The sequence below is a fragment of the Morone saxatilis genome, unplaced genomic scaffold, assembly GCF_004916995.1.
Source record: "Morone saxatilis isolate NCDOM2014 unplaced genomic scaffold, NCSU_SB_2.0 Contig22, whole genome shotgun sequence".
Taxonomy (NCBI): Eukaryota; Metazoa; Chordata; class Actinopteri; family Moronidae; genus Morone; species Morone saxatilis.
The window spans coordinates 20,236,823-20,257,343 of record NW_023339785.1 but is presented as its reverse complement, the minus strand read 5'-3'; the positions used below and the strand labels follow the sequence as shown (position 1 = coordinate 20,257,343).

Here is a 20,521-nt window from a genome sequence, read left to right as displayed (position 1 = left end):
TAAATGTGAAGCTGGAGCCAGCAGCTGGTTAGCTTAGCATAAAGAGAAAAACAACAAGGGGAAACAGCTTGACTGGCTCTGCCGAAAAGTAACTAAATCTGACACCTGTAACATGTGGCTTTTTTACATTTTGTTTTTGTCTGGATTAAACAAACAGGATACAAAATGTTAATTAGTGAGCTTAAGGGGTGCTAGTATACTGAGTCTGTTAAATTTGGACAGAGCCAGGCTAACCCTTTCCCCCTGTTTCCAGTCATTAAGCTGGCTGTAGCTTTATATTTAGTGTACAGACATGAGAGTGGTATCAATTTTCTCATCTAACTCCCAATAAGAAAGCAAATAAACTTAGTATCCAAAATGTCAAACTATTTTCAATAGTAATAATATGATACTATTCAAAGATCACCTTGAAAGGATATTTATTTTTTGCTTTCCCTCATACTCATTTAAGCAGACGTTCTGCTGCAGAAAGACTTAGGTGCGTCTCTTTCAGAATACAGAATTAACTACTTCCAGTTTGAATTTTATAGCAACACTTAATGATCAAGGGGGAGCTGAATCGATATTTTATGAGTCTGTATGTTGTTAACAGGTGTTAATATGACACAGCTACAGAAAGTCTGCAAGACTGGAGAGAAACCAAAGCCTTCCTGGAAGAACAAAGGGAAGACATGGCACACAGAAAGCAAATCAATCAATCTCTGCCAGAGCACGTCTGGCTTTGACAGCACGGTTCTGAACCCAGAAGTAAAAGATAGCACGCAGCAAAGTTCAAAATACTTTCATTGTTCATCTGTCAATGTGAAAGACAATTGCAAGGGAGCGACAGGGAAAATACTAACACAATATTTATCTTCCTTCCCTCCTGACTCGCTCTTTTTTAATGTATTCCTGCTATTGTGAGGATTGCTGGGAGATGGATGGGTAGAGGAGTCCGGTAGGTGATATGTGTCTGCTACAAGCACAGTGCAGTCACTCACACATTTCCCCTGTCTCCAATCTCAAGCAACGGCAATAATTCAGTCACCAACAAACAGCACCGTTTTTTTTTGTGGCATTTCAATTGTTGGTGGTTGGTGGTTTTTCTTCTGCATTGTTCTTGAAACTGCTTCCCTGGGAAACTGGGAAAGTCAAACAGCTGACGAGATGTCACCTCATGAACTCTCTCCTTGGTTTCACACACTCACAAACAGCCACGTCGGCGATCTGACACACACTCTCCCTCTCAAGCATTCTCTTTTTTCTCCTTACACACACACACACACACACACACACACAATTCTAAGGATCTCTCATCAACTGCTTGTCAAGCTCAACGGCACACAACGCTGTCTAAACAAGCCGTGAGCTGCAGCTTCTCACATGCACTGACTGTTGCCTTTCAAAGCTGGTGACTCTTGATTATATCATGTCAGACATGTGAGTCTTATGATGGCTGCTGGCCTTTCCTTCATTAAGAGGTCACGGAAAAAGCTCACAGTAAATCTAAGGGATTTCCGTAGAGGGTGAACACATTCCTCTTAACTTGGATTTTCATTTAGCCTGTAGCAGCGCAAGTTTGAGAGAACATGTGTGGTGCAATAAAACTTAGCTTTAACAGTCATCTCCCTGTAGCGATACCTGTTCAGTATGCATGCCCGTACCTGGGCCTCACACATGCCTGTTGTGACTGGTCATGCGGTGCTATATGCGGAGCATGTATGACCTGAGGAATTATCCTGTGTTCGAACAGGGACATATGCATGCAGGAGCGCACACACACATTCTTTAAAAGCCAACAGTAGCGAAACAAGAGAAGATAGGCCTCTCTGTGTGCAAATGACAGAGTGAATTACACGGTGAGCTAAAACACTAGCTTCCTGTCTCACACAACAGGACTGGATGACTTTCAGATGGATTTCACCGAATCTTGTACAAACAGTGAGTCAATAATGGGGTAATGGCCAATCGTTGAGTAAGAACAATTCACAAGTGATTTGCGGAGAAAATGTGTGTTTAGGGCACTCTGCACCACAGTCTGTCACCCAGCCATAACAAGGGCTGGCTGCCAATAGGTTCCATTTGCAGGGCTTGACACCAGAACTGCATGCAGATATCTAACTCTTCCTGCACCCTTAATATGGGACTTGATATACCTCATCATAGACAGGCCTTGGAGAAAAAAAAAAGAAGAAATTCCACTGATGAAAAGCTGATAATTCTGTCTCTAACGATTCAGAAAGCAATGAAATCAATGACAAATTTGTGTTATGAGCAAATGTACAAGACATTTTAATCCTTCAGCACTTTGCCACTGATATTTATGTCTGTCGCCAGCGCTTTCATTATCATAAAGCGTGTTTAATATTTCTCAGCTGTGTGAGAGGACCGCCACACTACAGATGATTGAGTGCACTAGATTTAGTGGTTCTTTCTGTCTCCTCTTCTCTTTCTCCAGCTGTGTCCACGTACTTCAGGACCTATACACACGACTGAGTCGACCGAGGGAGAGGGCAACAAGAAGAGAGGGAGGGGGGAGGTAGCACTGTGCAAGCAGTGAGGACATGGTGCCAACCAGAGAGGCCCACCGTGCCTTAGTCCCATCTCTCCAGCTGAGGGCTTTGATTCGCCTGATTGTCTCCAATATTGAGACACACAATAAACACAACACTTGGCGGCCATTTGCAATTCTAATCAGCCCCTCTCAACTGGCCTGGACAACCCTGCTACAGCCCTCTGGGATATCACTCATCTGACTGCAAAATAATGACACAATCATCGCCATGGCTACGCTCCTACTGCATCCCATGAGCGGCAGCACAGAGAGGATATTAATACACAGGAGTGCTCACAGGACTAAATGAATTAGCCAGGAGATTAGCTAGATACCAGGTTAATGAATGTGCCACGCAGGCAACTTCTCCTGTCTAGCATTTGGGGAGCATTCACACCCCCTTCCCCCCAAGCGGCAAGTAGGCGTGCTAGCAGGTCCACACCTGCTTTTGCAGGGCATGTTGCAACAGGATTTCAATAAACCATCTTCTTTCAACATCCAATTCTGACTATGTAAACTTTGATTGTTACTTGATAGGGAAGCAAGTTGGAAACTTTGGCACTATCTGATTTTGACATGCCATAAATGATGATAAACCAGCATGCAGGCTGTGATATGATCGTTATCCACCATAAAAGTCTGTGTTTATGTTGAACTATGTGAAATAGTTTGTTTTCCGGATGTTAAGAATTATAAATTAATGCACTTTTAAAGATAAGTTTAAGATGAGATAAAAGATTTTTAAAAAATGCTTTATCTTGAACAAACAAAATCATCATGTGAATTATAAAAGCCCATCTGTTGCCTTTTCCTGTGCTGTTTTCATTGACTTGACAACATGATGGTAATAGATGCTTGCAGATAAATGAGAGCAAAGTGACATGCAATCATCCACGTTTTAGTCGCCTTGATGTATTTGCTTTAACAGTCACCCAGAAGATGAGAAACTCAAATTTATTTCACAAAATAACAGGCACATCTTATGAAACTGTCTATTTGACTTGCAAATCACTCAGATGATTCATAACGCCGACCGTGCTCGTCTGCCCTCGTTTTCAAGCGAGCACAAGAGCATGCCTGCATGCGTACGACCAAGTGTGTGTGTCGACACTTGCAGAGGCATGTGAATGACAGCCCGTCAGTGAAAGAGATGTCATTATCTGGCTGATGTCTGTGTGTGAGTTGTGATCAGGGGCAGGGTCACATCACTAGTGGGGAGCTGACACACTGTGGACAGGAAACATTACTTTCTGATTTCCCACTAGAGGGGAAACACTCTTGTCACAATCTGCAATGCCACTGTTGAACCTCATTTAGAGGTTATTCCAATATGCCCGAAAAAAGTGTGTGTGAGTGCAGGAAACTCATGACAATATCATGAGGGATGCTTATCTTAAAACCTTTTTTAAACAGGAGCTGTTTCTTTAAAACAACATGGTGGCGATTTTTTTTTGCTTTGTTCACAAGGCCTCGAAGAGGGGAGTTCTGGTAAACCTTTCCCCTCCCTGTCCTTAGCCTTTGACTTTTTCTGTGTAACAACAATACACGGGTTTTAGTTCAGTGTCCTGCAGTCGATCTGTTAGGGCGCTGATAAGAGAAGCTGATGGATAGGTTTAATCAGCCAAGCCCAGGGATCAAGACCACGAGACAGATCAATCAAATGCTGTGTGGTTTATAAAAGAAACAGCTTTTATCAGTGTCACAGGGGTCTGTGCCTGCTTTTTTTTTTTCTTTTTTACTGAGGAAAGAAACCAATATTAGCTCAGTAAATTATATGTAAAAACAAGAGAAAGTACTTTGGGTACGTGTGTTGAAAGCTGCACTAACTAATGTGACTAAAAATAATAAAGCTAAATGCAGTAAAAAAAACGGAGTAGAAATGAAAAGGCCACATCTGTAATCAATATACCAAGACTATTAAACTTCTACGGAAACTCTCCGGCAAAGCATAAAGACAAATGTCCCTGGTCTCTAACATACTAAACACCTCCTGACATAAACTGAAAAAAACCTCCAACTAAAGCCCTTCTGAAATATAAAAACGTAACTGAAACTAAATCTGCACTGAAATCAAAAACGAACACAACAGAAAGACAGAAAAAGCTGAAATCTATCTACACCAAACAAACAATAGATCCCCATACGAGAGAGCGCCAGGCTCTGTTATAACTAGGACACAGTGCTTTTAATACACAGCTGCGTTCTGTGTCTTAAAAGCAGCTTCTTATCAGAGAATTTGAGTGACAAGTCTATTCTCTGCTTACAATCTCTGCTCATGATTGTAAAAGACAGCTACACATGTCCCATCCAATCCAAGACAAATTAGTTGCTCTTTCTTTCCTCCCTTGGATGGGAGATCTTATCCAGGCGGACATGCTTAAGTTGTCAGTGGGTTTCTAAAACCCATATTGAACAGCATATTGACTGATGCAATCGGGGAGACACACATCATTAGGCTCATTAACAGTGGATGTAAAAGGGGAGGACGGCCTAACTGGTGAAGCGGGAGTCTGTGTCTCCTCTGATAACACTCGCCTTTAACAAGCAGAGCGCAAGCAAGATGCAGGCTGTCGGTATTAAAATGAAATGTGTGTGTGTGTGATGTGTGTGCTAATAAATAGCTTGTTTGACATGATGCTATTCTCATTCACACAGTTTGCTCTGTGATAACCGGGCGGATTGTGGCCTCGTAAAGACGTTCCATGTGTTGTTTTAGGAAGCCATTACAAACTGGGCCGTCTCCATTACAAGGGCTATCTGATCATTATTACTGCCATCTGTAACGCACACTCAAACCTAATCTGCACAAGTCAACCACAGCTGACTCCTGAGCTTGCGCACACATATCCACACCACCTTCCCGCTGTGATATATATATCTATGTGTGTGTGTGTGTGTGTGTGTGTGGGTGTGTGTGTGTTGTGTGTGTGTGTGTGTGTGTGTGTGTGTGTTGTGTGTGTCCAAACGTGACAGAGCCGCTGTTCCCTCGTCACATTGCGGCTTTCAGGTCAACACGTTTTAGTCCAGCCTACTTAAGCAACACTGAGAGTGGAGTACCACAATCCTGTTGAAGCCAGGGACTTGCAAGGCTCTTTGCAAGGCCAGAACCCCAACACCCGTGCAATGCAATCGCAATCTCCCAGCCAGAACTGCCCGCACCCTTCAAAGGCTCATCACTGGACGCACATCTAATGCAGAGAGAAGGCCGGTTAAAGCCTCAGCCAGGCACACTGCTTTGAAGCGACTGCTCCAGCCCCTCAAAAAGGAGCCAAATCATTTCCCTTCCCTCTACCATTCCATTGTGTGAGAGGTGCACCAGGCGGCTCTATTTGGTGGCCGCATGTGGGGCGCCTTCAAGGATCACGCCACTCCATTCCAGAGCACGGTCACGACAGGAAATGAGACTCTCCCGGATGCACAGGGGCTTCTCGGCAATAAATATATTCATGCATTCATGTATATTTCAAATAAGAATTTGACTCAGCCCACATAATGCACATGCAAGGTGCCAACTTTGAGGTTCTTGACATGCACGAGGTGCTACAATCAGAGATGTATAAATAAATCACAAAATGCTGAAAACAGAGCTACTAAAAGCAGAAACACAGGCCTGGGCCCGGCGCACAGAAAGGACTCACAGAGGTTTGTCTGCAAAGAAAAGCTTTCATCTCAGAGACAGGAGAGGAGAAGAGAGGAGTGATGTGGTGGAGGTTCGGGCTGTCATGTTTCACAGTGGGGGACTTGAGAGACAGATGAGGAGAATAGCTAAAAGTAGTCAAAGTTTTCAGTGCAGGGGGAAAATGGAAGATGAGACAGCAGAGCACGGAAAGAGAGGCACATTAAGATTAGCAAGTTAAAATCACAGTGTGAAATATTATATTACAGCCGTTAGAGGAAAAAGTACCATGGTTACTCATTAAATAGAGTCAACGCAATGCCTACGGTCTTATTCTCTGCATAGTTCATAATAAAGTGAGCAGAGAGGTTTAGGATATTGTGTTTGCTTTAGCAGACCTTCACTCCTATTTCCAATATTGGAGAGATGAGAGGCTTCTATGGCAAAGCACATCATGGGGGAGAATAAACACACATCTGATGGGAAACATGTGTGTGGGAGATGAAACGGCCTCCCTCATATGAATAGGATGAAATATAGACCTGTGTCCTGCTGCGCTCCAATCACGGCCGTAAGAACTCGGCGTGGAGGGGAAACAGCAGACCCCCGACAGGCTCTCTCACTCAACACACAGACACACACACAAGCTGCCAATATGGTCATTCTGGAGCAGATTCATGTGGAGGCCAGAGTCTGACAGTGACATCTCCATTCACTCTTGAATTCTTTTTCTCTTCCCAACATGCATGGACACACACACACACTCACAGAGAGCCAGAGGCCATGGGAGGAGGAGCAGCGCTGGGGCATAAAAAAGCCTTTCTCCCTGCCGTGGGTCTCTGTGGGGTTTAGCATGGCATTATGGGAAGATTAGACTTTAGAGTGCTCTACTATCTGATGTCATTGTTGGTTTTACGTTGTCTGGATGGCTTGTGGAACTCGGACCTGATGGCAGGCACATTTCTCTCAAAACAAAATGCTCAGGGTTGCAGTTGTGATTGATTGCAGGTTCCTATTGTATCTGTCTGGTATGGCTCTATTGGAAGAAGAATTAGTCAGACAAAAACCCATGGAAAACGCTCCACATCTGACTCCATCAATCAAGTCAGCAATCAAAATAATTCAATTAAGAGACTTAAATCCCGCTGGCTTACGAGTCCCTGCTCCAATAGCCAGGAGACAAACTCAATTTACTGACAATCCATACATGATAGCATTAACTCCACTTTTAGGCTCAAATCTTTTTCCATTACTTACATTTTCTAAATATCAAGGGAAATGCAAAGGAAATAGTGGAGTTATACTGTTTACTTAGGGAGAGGACAACTCGGAAAAAATTAAATAAACAAGAGCAACTTTAAATACATAATAAAATTGCAGACAGGCTGTCCAGACAACTAAACTAATTTGCAAGTTGTTTAGAGGGAGGTCTTATTTGCAAAACACAGAAACTTTAGAAATGTTTTTATAGATCTGGTAAATGGCCATACATCAGAGATGCAGTATTGTGCAAAGACTGGGAGAGGGAGGTTGCTGAATATGTGTGTAATTGTCTTTTTCCCCCGTTTCCGAGGTGTGAAAGGGAATGCAGGGTTGCACTGGGGTGTCCCAGGGAGAGGCGATTGAAGCGTCAGTCACAGCTGCCACACAGAGCCCCGGCGCGCAGCAAATCCCAGGCCCGGCCCTTGTAGGCGGAGGGCCGGGACTGGGCCTGGGAGCAGCAGGAGTCCCACAGGCCTTTTCTTCCAACTCCTCTCACCAGCACAAGGGGGACCGGGATCATGCTGGGAGTTTGCTTAGAAAAGGCTGAGCCAAGACTTGGCAGAATGGGTTAACGGAGGCACGCATACACACTCACACACACAAACTCGAAGGCTTTTGGGGCTGTCTGTCTTGCCTCTGGGCATGGTGGGAAAAAAAGAAGAAGTAGGGGGAAAAAATTAAAGATAAATCAAACTTCCAGTTAACATCTAAAAAGTTGGGACACACATTTACAGAGACACACGCATACAGAGCAAGAAAGGGAGTGCTGAAACAAGATTACTGGAGAAATGAGTGGTTTTTGCTTGATGCCTGGGGAGCCTAATAGTGGTAAAGTCCCGAGGATTATACACTGTGCCATTTCCATGCTCCCCTAATAGTCTCCATGTCCTGCCTCTGTATGCCATAGATGGATTATGATGCTTTATAATTAACATGGGGGAGGGGGTTTGTTACAGACCGCCCATCTGCCATCCTGACACACTTACGGGGGGTATCCCTTGGGAAAAGGGGGCTGCTACCACACTATTCCATTACTTTATCATTTTATCATTCTATTATCCTACCACTCCATTCAATTACACTGTCACTCCATTAGTATACTCATAACAGTGAACAAAGAGCTCCATGATGATCATTAATGATATGTTCAGAGCTGCTTTGGGATGGTCATGCTTCAGCCAGTCTCTACTACTAAAATATTAACTGTAAAAGTAAAGCTCACTTTGGTTCCACTTAGGGAGCCACAAGGAAGTGATTTAACAGGTCCTACAAGAAATGTATATAATACATTATATTACATTATATTACATTATATTATCATATATTATAATGGGTGATATAAATATATTCTGTTAAAAGACAAGAATATTTTTTTCAGAAAATCAGACAAAAAAAGAATCTTAACTCAACGTCGACTTACTAGCTTTAATCAGAGCATAGTTTGTGTTTGTTTGTCTACTGTACTTTTTGAATCCAGCAAAATTACTAGTAAAGCTAGTAAGGTAACCTTAAGGTAGCTTTTTTTGCAAAGGGTCTACTATACTTTGTAATTTTGTAGATATGGTTGAAAGCTCCAGAAAAATCCAGTAAAATTACTAGTAAAGTGAGCCTTAAGTTAAGATGTTTTGTCTAATACATATTTTTTGTTATTTTGTAGATGAGGTTGAAAGCTAGGGACAAAGTTTGCCTAAAGCTGGTAAGTGTACTTTGAGTTAAAAAGTTTTGTCTAATATATATTTTTGTTATTTTGCAGTGGTAGAAAGCTCCAGAAAAGCTAGTAAAATTACTTTTTAAAAATATTTTGTGTAAGTTTGTTCTTTAGTACTAAATAAATTAAGAAAGGGTTGTCTATACTTGCATCATTTACGAAGCTCCGTTTTTCAGCAAAACCATGACATTTTTATTTGTTAATAAACATGCATTCCTAGTCCTCTCCCATCCATTTTTGTCATTGTTTGTTGGAATTCCTCAACCCGTTCCCCAAAGTCTTGGCACACTAAATTCAAAACTTCCCACAAAAGTCTTTTGAGTGCCACAAACTGGGGGAAAACAGATCCCTTGCTGCCTGTATGTCGGTGACAACTCATGACGTCTTAAAACTTGTATTGCAGCTGGCTGTAAAGGTTGCCTGCCCGCTGTTTGGGCCTGGCGTCTGATGAAGTCTGCCTCCACAGCACAGAGGGGTTCTCTGAGAAAGAGTTAAGTCTATGAGGTCAGTCCAGAGGAGGAGGTTACGAGTTCCCGAGTCGGAGCCGCAGGGGTAATGGTTTTAGAGATGGCTGTCACACAGATCCGTTCCACTGTCCAACACCACCGCTGATCTCCACCAATCCAAGTCCGCTTGCTTTTCAATCGCTCAACTTCTCTCTCTCTCTCTGTCCTCCTTTCTTCTTTTCTCCCTCTCTTTCCCCCTCGCACTGACACATGGAAGTAATCTGGGAGCTCTACGCTGGACTGAAAGGATGTGCGGTTGAGCCCAGGGCCGCGTTTCAACGCTCTACATCAGCTTCCTTTCCTCTCCTGTTTAATCCCCTTATTTTCAACTGCTCTTATGTAAAAGAACTAAGATGGCAAACAAAAGGCAGACTTTTCCCCGCTTTCGCCCAACTTCTTTCCCCACTTCCTGTAACTCTGTATCCCTCCATTTTCACTTGATTCAGCTGAAGTGCAAGCGAGGCGACAAGAAAAAATCTTAAAGGAAGCTTTCCAGCACCAGCGCCTGTGCCTCTGCTTGGCAGAGCCGGAGCTGATGGGAAGTTCCTCGTTGCTGCCAGCCAGAGCCTCTGTCTAATGAAGCCGGGTCGCTAACTGCCTGTAAGGCAGCCACTGTTCAGCCACTCCACACTCGTCCACCGCTCGGCCCTCAACACTTTCACAGGGGCACACTGGCACGCTTCTAACACTTCCTTAATGCTCCACTGTGGCTGGACAAAGAACAATGGCACACCGACATGCACTCTCAAGCACTCATTCACTTCCATAAGCTTATACTTGTCCCTTTCATATGAGACTTAGCATCCTTTAATCATAGCTTAAATTGAATAAAAATATAAAGAGCTCATTTTGATTTGCATTTTTTTTTTTTTTTCACAAAATAATTGGACTAGAAATGATTGCACCAGATAAAGATCAAATCCGATACTTGTTTTGGCACACGTAAGTCTTTAATGAATGTGGTTTTATTACCAAAACAATCATGCTGAGTAGCACAAAGTTTCAACAGGTTTGTCAGTGTTTTCTGTGACTCACAACAGACAACATAAGACCATGTCTGTCACGCCTATGTGAGAGTCTAGAAGTTCAAAACTGTCAAGATTGAGACAAGACAATGCATTGTGTGTTCTAACAATTATCTTCCTTATTGACTATTTGTCTGTTACTTCTTGAGTAACCGATTAGTTTGTCTTCGCACTTGTTTTGTCCACAAAACAAAAAGTTATCAATGATAGGTGTGGCCAATATGGCAATAACACGAGACACTATGAATTTGTCAACTGTCTGGAGGATTTTCTAATCTTATATTGTGGTATCTATTGCTGGGTATATTAGGTTGCATTAACATGATTGTTCCATCAATGTTAGTAAGTACCTTGATCAGTCATATTTTTTATTCCCTGGTTAAACCAAACAAAAAAAAACAGACATTCCTGTCTGGTTAGTTTAGCAAGTAACAGTTTCTCAATGAGTTCCAACAAAATGTAATACATTACAACATTGTTATCATGATACTGTACAATAATAGACCTTTTTATCAATACTGTAATATCGATTATCAAAGTTGCCGTTGATTGTTTTTAATCAGCTCGCTGATTAATTGACAAATCCCTTCAGCTCTTCTTCCAAGTGATTCATCGCAGTCAGCTGTTGTCCCAGCTTTAAAATCAGCCCCTATAATATGTCTTGAAAGAAACCCAATTGTAACTCTGGGTTATGAGGACCAGTTGGGAACTCATACATGCACATGAAAAAAAATGCTAAAAATTAGTTGCAAATGCTACTTGTCCAAAACCCGGGGGAGCGAAACTGGGTTTCATGCGCACCACTGCTTGAATATAAAGAAATGAATGCATCAATAACACACAAAAAGCAGAATGATCAGTTTTCAGTGATGTGGCAGCCAAACCACCAGCGGATAAAGTGAGTCCATGTGGAGAGAAACCATGATGGAAAAACTGCATTTTTTCCCTGAAATAACTTAAAGCGCTGCGACCCCTTTCTGAGCCCAGGTGCCTCATTTAGATAACCAAATGAAGAATTTCTAAATGAAGAATTTCGTCGTTACACACCGCTGAAACAACAGACACGTCGACACAGAAGTGCCCACACATAAAAGCAAACGCAGCTGTCCTCAGAGTGAGACACAGGGTGCCTTTACAGCACCGTGGGCCAGTTGCTGTCCAGAAGTATTTCTTATTGGTTGGCCCTCTCTCTTTCTCTCTGAGTGGGGCTCAGGCTCTAAGTCCTCTCTGTGTGTAATGAGATCTTTATCAGAGGGAAACACGATCAGAGTCGAAAGGGGGGATTCGGGCAGGCAAGAAGAGGGAAGGTGTATATCGCAAGGGGTAGAAGGGGCAAGCAGCAGGGCGCGGGACAGAAAAAAAAAAAAACAGGCCTCTGACCCTCTCAGCAGTGACCCACACTGCAGCGAGCAGCAAAGGGTAGCGTTCACTGGACTCCTTGCAAGGAACCAAATCCTGTTTCTGGTCTAGTCCTGAAGTTTCGGCCCAGCGCTTGTTTAACAGGTTGCGGCAGTTTCAAGTTTTGCGGTTTCAGTTTGTTTTTTTAACCTCCTACTGAAATCCTTGTTATATTTAAATGTCAGCTTAGTTAAGCTTTTGTGAACACCACTTTGCAGGAGTCAAAGGTTTCTCAGCGTTCAAGAATAAACCTTTAAAACATTTTGCTTTGATAACATCTGTTTCGAAAAACAAAGATAAGGCAGCCGTTTGCTTTTTCCTAATTACCTTATTGGAAAAACAGTTTCTTCCCCCAATTATCTTATCGGGAGAAGCTAATTATGAAAACAAAACTTGAACTTTAATGAGGCCTTCTGTGCATCTATTCTACTAATAGCAGTCACATAAAATAATGTTGTTTTGAAAACGTATTTAACAATAAACTTGCCACCTCATTATCTAAAAGTACAATTTTTATTCCTCTTTAAAAAAAAACAACATATTTTTGTTTTTCGGTTTTGGAAAAAAACAAACATGTTTGCTGAATATCACTAAACATCACAGTGGTAATCAAATCGAGCTTAATCATCAAACTCACCGAACCCTTAAACCATGCAAGCACGCAATAAAGCAAACCAGCCAACCGTTAAACTGTAAGCCAGGCAGCTGAGGTCAATGGGCAGCAAAATAAGATGAGTAAGTAAAGACTCACAGCAGCAGAGGCTTTAGCTGACTTTTATCGACACAAACGCCTCTCTCTCTCTCCCCATTACAATATTTTGAGCTCTTTTGTGGGCTTCAAAGGCGTCACAGAGACCAAAAAATGTCTGCAAAATGTTTCCAAGCCTCATCGAAATGCGAGGAGTTCAAAATCAGTGCAGCAGACTCCTGGCCAGCCCGTGGCTGTTTCCTCACTGTATGTTTTCAGAGGTGTGCAAATGTGTTTTCCGTCTCTCTCCCATCATCTTGTTTGTCTCCTGTTCTGCTGCAAACAGGCTGTGGTAGCTACAGGTCATGAGGTAAATATTAGCGAAGGAGGGTTAGAGGACGTGCAGGAGCCACTCATAGCAACCTTCTCGGATTATCATTAAATTGGCACTGCTGCAGCATTCCCGAGCACACTGCGAGTGTATGTGTGTGTGAGTGTATGTACTGTATGTAGTATGCCTGTGCATTGCTGTGCTAGCTTCAGCCAAAGCGATGGGACGTGATCAGTCATAACAAAGTGACATTTTCTGCCGTAATCCCACTCAGCTAAATGAGAACTAATCCGATTTGCTCTGATCAAATGTTAGACGGTTCTTTACCGACTGGGGACGTTGACACATCCAGCCTTCTTCTGCACGGCTGCACCTCCACCCAATTCCCCCCTCTCCACCCCTTGCCATTTCACTCATCCAGCCTAAAATTAAATATCAAAAAAAAAGGTCTGATACATCCCGCAGCAAAACTAAAACTCAGTGATGTTTCTTCTCCTTCTTTCCAGACAGCGCCACAGTGATGATGTATGTTGCCTGTTCAAGCACGCTGGGAGGAAATCAATTAAGCAAACCCCAGTTATTGATAAAGCAGGAGTGGGAGTGATAGCATCCTCACATGGAAATCCATAACAGCAGGAACACTCAGAGGGACCCGCACATAAGCCTGCACAACCATACACATTAAGAATAGAAACACACACACACAACATAGTGGCCCAAACCTGCTGGTTTCCTATACTTTGTATCATAACTCATGGCCTGTAGGGAAGCACTGGTATTGTTATATTTTGTGTGTATGTGGTACAGTGTGCAAGCAGAGGGCCAGATTAATTTATTAGCTGAGGCAGCAGTGCTCCCCAAAGTGGGAACAGGAAGTAAGACATCGTAAATCTAGATAAGTCACCAGATAGTGTACTGTACATTTCTATAGGCCTCTCACTCTGTTATCACTATGGAGTAATATAGGCCAAGACAGAGAGATGGAGTTTAAAACAACAAACGGAGAAGACAGATGCTGATTGCTGTACAAGTATTCCTTTTTTATTGCCTATCAGACGGCGCTGCTGACTGATACATTTCAGAAGAAAAACAGGTTTGTCTTTTGTTATTGCAAAGCCTGCACACAGCAAGATAATTGTCTATTGTTTTCTAAGCACAGAGGAGCTGGATAATTAGGTTGAGAGAACACTTTGCAGAGTGCATTATTGTTCCACTGTGAACTTTATGAAATATTCAGCCAGCATGGGGATTTTACAAGGAGCAGAGTGGAGAAACAGATGGAGAAATGATCTTCCAATCCCTAAACCAGCGTGGTAACCTTCTAAGACATTCCCTCCAGGTGACATCATCAATCAATAAATGTCTTCCTTCCCCCCCCCTTTTTTTTTTTTCATTTGTCTCCCCATGACTGACACAAGGTGCGGGTTTTCGTGCAAATGTTATATATGTGTGTATAATATCTCAATCTGATGACGCTCATTGTTCCACTACCTCTGCAGCCATAGTCAAATAAAAGCTGATGGGCCGTAGTCTTACCATTAGGACCAGGCCACACACACATACACACATAGCTACACACACTCCAATGAACATGGCAGCAATATTCATACTTGCTGACTGCACAACGAGCTCCTATGACATCTGACATTTGGGGTATAAATCATGGATTCACTTGAATGGGTAAGTTCTAGTTATAAGCTAGTCGAGCTACTCTCCATTTCCCCTTGGTGCTGTGAGCTCAAATGAAGGTCAGCTCCTCAGCTCTAACCATACAGAAATACAGGAGAGGGATTTTTTCTTTTCCTTTTTAAGTTTATTTTCCCCTTATGTATGCTTTCCAACATAATGCAAATGTGGGAGTCAAGTATAAGTGGGTGATAATTGTTACCAGAGCGTATTTTATTATCAGCAGTCTGGGCTCACTCTGCTTGTTTTGATGGGGAATAATACGAATTTTTTTAGAAAAATGTCTGGCTTCAGCTGCTTGCTTTTGAGAAACTTGCCCTGGATTTGATGTGGAGAAATAAGGCTGGATCCAAGCCAGGACAATTAAGGAAAATTTAATTCATTTCAAGCGTTTGTTCCTCTAAAAGCTGAAATTGTTTTATCACACTTTTTTGTGGGCAAACTAAATTCAAACAGTGGAGAGTTGGGACGCAGTGTGGCCCTCTCGGAAGCCAAGCAGCCCATGTTCAGGGCTGCTGGGACGGACTGAGAGGACAAATATCCTCCACAACTGGGCTACACCTTGACACACTTGGCATGCTTTCCTTCACTTTTCTCTTCCATTCTCTACTCAGCTAATTACACAAATTACAAGAAATTGTAAGAAAGTGGACAAACTCGGAGATAGTATGAACTGAAGAGTCCGAGCAGACTTTGCCCTCAGTCTAGTAATAAAAAGGTGCGTGTAATATTGTCATAAATTACTATAATTACCCCCCATCATTGTGGTTTAAGTGAGGCCTACTGTGTATTGTATATGCTCGGCACCTACCTACTGTGTTTCTTTGGTGTTGGGAAATTCCCCACTGAGAAATAAATCAACACAAACTCTGCGGCGTAGGAATGACAATTAAAAACTAAAAATGTGTTCTTTTTCACATAATTGCTACATTTAACAGAACATTTAACCCAGCTTGCACACAATAGCAACTTTTCCAGTAATGTTAGTCCTCCATTACGCACACACCCAGTGAGTTTGCTATGCTTGTACAAATGAAATACGAGACTTACTTGGAATTCTGCGAGCTCCAAATGATAGTCTCCAGCGATTTTGCTGAAGGTAACGCCGACCTGCACATTAAAATAAAGATCCAGAGATAATACTTCCAACAACCGAGTCCCGCCATTCTGATAAACGTACAGACAGTGAGCCGATAACTCAGAGCGTCGGACAGTGCGCCTGGCAGCCTTTATCTGTGGTTCGCCCGGTGGGAAGGTGAGCTACGATCAGTCGGGAGCATGTGAGGTCGATATCAGATACATGTCCTTCTGTCCGACTTCTTGAAATCTGCTCCAGGCCCCTGTGTCCTTGGCTGAACTGTCCGCAGGACGTGCGAAGAAGCCTCCCGGTTTCTTGACAGGATCTGGAAGGAGAGCAGCCCCCCGAGTGTCCTGGTTGACCTGTGGCTGAGACAAAAAACAGCCCTTCGCGACCTTATTACTCAGTGGTGAGAACTCAACTCAGCGATCTCATGTGCGGTGAAACAGATCTAACCAATCGCACAGTTCTTTTTTTTTTTTCTGGAGACACAGTTGTTTGGCGATGCGGCTGCCGATGAAGCGCTGCGCCGTGTCTTTGTCAAAGCTCCCCCGATGGTGTGCGTACCTGTCGCTGTATATAGCCTACAGATGACCACATTCATCCATCAGTCACAACTCCGCAGCACGCCGGGAATCCCGAGGTCCACTTCATTCCAGTGTTATCTTTCACTCCTCCTCCTCCTCCTCTCCGCTATTCTTCTCCGCAAAGGAATTGAGTTTCTATTGTAAATATCCCTCCCGGCTCTCAGCGCCGTTCCGCGTGCGTGTTGCGCTCCAGCGGGGGTTAGCCTCTAGTCCAACTCGGGCATGCTGCGTGGGGCCAGTGCGTAAATATACTGTACGTCTCCCCGTTTGTTTGTCGCTGCTCGGACACAAAAAGTGCCGTGGGAAGATCAGACTTGCTCGCCAGTCCGCTCGGTGTCTCTGAATCCGCCTGCCAACCTTTCCATGCCGGTATATTGTTATTTTAACCATGCACAACACTCTGCGCTCCGGTGAGTGCAGCAGCTCGAGCTCAACTGTAACCCGAGCCGAGGAGAGCGCACGGGGAACAGCCCACAGTGCGAGCCGCGGCCAATCACAGCGCTCTGTCCGAACTTGGAAGCAGGAAGCAAAGGCATTTATGGGGACGTGGAGGGGTGGATGGTGGGTAGAGAGAGGAGGGGGGGCTGGGAGTCTGTTATTGGGTTGACCCCACATCTCCACCTCCTCCACCCCGGCCTGAGCCATCGACCCAAATTGAAATGGACTTTGAAGTTATTCGTCATACTGAAAGCTTTGGTGAGGAAAACGAGCGTGATAGGCTATTGGAGCGTGCGTAAAAGTGCTTACAGGGGAAAAAGTTTGGCCCCTTTAAATCCAGGACCTGCTTGCCCCTGTAGACCTAGCACTAAATAGTTAAGCCATAACATTCCTATAATAAAGGCCTATCAAAATCTGCCCACGGGGAATTATAATTATGCCTGTGGTAGGTAGGATAAGTGAATTTGTAATATTTTCTCTTTATAACTAGGCTATAATTTCTGTGTAATACTATTATGAAGTCACCTAATTTATATATTGTACAATTCTGCAAAAATCCTTAGAATGCACTGTATAGCATTACAGTATGTGTTATTTTGGTCCGTTCTTTTTTTTTTCCTCTTTGAAAGGAATGATGATTAATGGTCTCTTTGGATCTCTTTCTAGTTGTCCCCTTTTGGGATAATGAACTGCATGAGAACTTAGTCTCCAGTGTCAATAGACAATAGACGGTCGGTAGCCTATAGTCATTGAGCCATTCATTCATTGAGGAAGAAATGCTTGACACATAATTGATCATGTCCATGTCTGTGCCCCCTTTGTGTGCGTATGTGTGTATGTGTGTGTGTGTGAGTGTGCTGCATTTATTCAATCAATGCCGCCCCCTAATGGTTGGGATGAAATCGATTCACGGAATACAGGAGGGGGATTCAGTATAATTGGAAAGGAACAATGACAGACAGAAACTTACAGACATGGCTTGTGGTTCCTGAAAGTTTTTTTTTATTACATCCTGTTGTGACTTTACAGCCCATAAATCCTTGTAAAAGATCAACATCAGCACCACACCCAAATGATTATGCTTTGTAATTATGTGTTTTTATATTTAGTGCATTGTACGTGTTTCGTGTGTGAGCCCAGTGATAACAGGGGTCACAGAAGTTGGAGTGCCATGGCTGTATCGGAGTAGGGATTTCTGGCACAAAGTCACCCACTTCCAAGGTGTATGGGCAAGGGAAAAAGCTCATGAAGTTGTCTTCATACAACAAGAGTTGCTGGAGTTTTGCCATGGCTGCATCTTCATGAGCCTGCCTATAGACCGCCAGAGTGTTGTCATAGTGACAGCAAACACAGGCCAGTTGCCACAAAGCTGGCATGTCCCATCTGATGGCCAGGATGTCTGGGCTACCTGATACCTCAATGGCCAATCAGATGGCCACAGATAGATACCTGATCTTCTGTGAGCCAATGAGACAACCGACGATGATGGTGGTGGACATACCAAGCTGTTGTTGTGAGAGTGGCGTCAAACCACAGCCTGGAATCAGCAGAATCAAAAACACTTCACAGAGATTTGCCTTCAGAAGCAATCAAAACTAATCTTTTACACAACACAACACGTGGCAGAAGAAACACATGTCATCATATAGTACAAGAGGATTATAGAGGATATGTAACAGATATTGGACTGTACACATTATTCAACATAAACACAAGAGCTTTATGTAACATGACATACAGTGTAGTACACTGTTGTCAGGACAAAGGAGTTCATGTTCAGTCAGACACACCATGAAAGGCAATTTGATTTTTTCCCCCTTAGACAGCCACCTATGAAATTGTGGCGTTCTCCAGGAATGAGGTCATCGTGTTAATGTGTATAGGTGGCTGTGATTAGTACTTCTATAAATAGCGTGAATGTACTTTGATACCACGGACGCTCATATGCAGACGCTCTTCAGACCCTTTAAAATGGAGCAGAGCTGCAACTACAGATTATTTAACCGACTGATCGTTGTTTTTTGGTCAATTGATTCATTATTCACTATATAGATTATCCAAATTCCATGGCAATCCATCAAATAGTTGTTGAGACATTTCACTTGAAACCACAAATGTCAACCTGATTGTGGCACTAGAGCAAAAGTCACAGCTTCACCATAGTAAGGATTCATTCTCAGGGAACCATGAATGTCTGTACAAACTGGCAATCCATCCAACAGTTGAGATCATTTAGTCTGGACCAAAGTGGTGGACCAACAGACTGACATGTCTCTACCATGGCTAAAAAGATTCAGTTTATGACAACATAAAACAGAGAGAAGCAGGAAATCAAGCAGTTTTGCTAGATGAATGACTAAAAAGATTATCAAAATGGTTACAGAGTAATATTCCGTTCACCGTCTGATTTATTTCAGCTCTAAAATGAAGAAAAGTTAGTCATTCTCTTTCTCTTTTGTTTTCCTCTAAGACACCAAGATGAACCCTGTTCCCAAGGACAAAGTTCCTTCCCAATCTGATATTTACACTTAGCAAACACTGAAACCATGACATCATCATTCCGGGATGAAGCCACTGCGGGCCTGTAGTCAGCCCAGCAACCTCACAGTGAAAATAAATCACAGTTAAAGTGGCCTCCTCTTGCTTTTAATCTGCCCTTAATGAAGTCTGGCACATTTCCCTCTGGTGTGGCTCCATGACACAGCCGTGATCTATGGGCCAGGCCGGAGACCAGAGGGCTGCGGCCTCAGCGGAGCTGAGGGAGACGTGGCTCCAGCCGGGGCTGCGGATCCACAGGTTTGAGCGGAGCCCACTTTGGCATGCACGGGGTCAAGTGGTTAACCCTCGTTATCTTGAGAGGACGAGCAACATGTGACTCGGACGTTCCAGCTGTAATCAATATCGAGCAGCCATTAACCACTGAGGCAACACACACACACACACACACAAGCACTTAGCAGCATGTTTCCCGTCCGTCGCACGCACAGTAAAGTGTTCACCAAAGGAAACACAAGGGCATAGACGCAAACAATATGGACTCACTCCAAACACTGAGCCAACTGAAACAGTGGGAAAACTCTGTTAATGTAAACTAACTATTTTCGGAGGCTAACACTTGAAAGTTGTTGTATGAGCCATTCATGCTGCTTTGATTTTAACTGTAACAGCAGTGAGGGCCAAACACAACAGCTGGGGCATCCGCAGACTCACATTTCCTGTTTGTGGTACGCTTGATTGCTGTCCAGACGTCTTCCTCCCCTCACTCTTTTCCTTCTCTTGCTTCACTTCAGCTCCTCTCCTTTACTCATCTCTGCTGTTCTGACTGACAGGAAAACACTGATTACAGACAAATAACAATCTGCGCTAAACATGTCCTCCTCAATTTAACATCCCAGCAGGAGATGTAAGCAAAACCTCTTCTCTTCTCTTCTCATATCAGTAATTAGGTCTAATAACAAGCCAAGACAATAGTCGTTTCGTCTAACCATCTTTGTCTACATATAAACATCTTGGAGTCTTGATAAGAATCCTGATTAGTAGCTGGTTGTGATCCTCCTATCTTAGCTCTCCACAGTTCCATGCATTATATCTTTTTAGCCTCTCAGATGAGATTAGAATTTGAAAAGAGAAATTGTTCTTTGATGCTTAATATCAAAGAACTTGA

General features: G+C 43.2%; 1 protein-coding gene across 1 annotated transcript in view; it reads right to left on the bottom strand.

Annotated features, from left to right (window-relative positions):
• Positions 1–16,851, bottom strand: part of efnb1 (ephrin-B1) — a 57,056-nt gene extending 40,205 nt beyond the window's left edge. Inside the window, exon 1 of the mRNA XM_035669722.1 lies at positions 15,805–16,851. Coding sequence (XP_035525615.1) covers positions 15,805–15,920 — 116 coding nt within the window. The 5' untranslated portion in view covers positions 15,921–16,851. The remainder of the gene's footprint in view (positions 1–15,804) is intronic.
• Between the last annotated feature and the right edge of the window lie 3,670 nt (positions 16,852–20,521).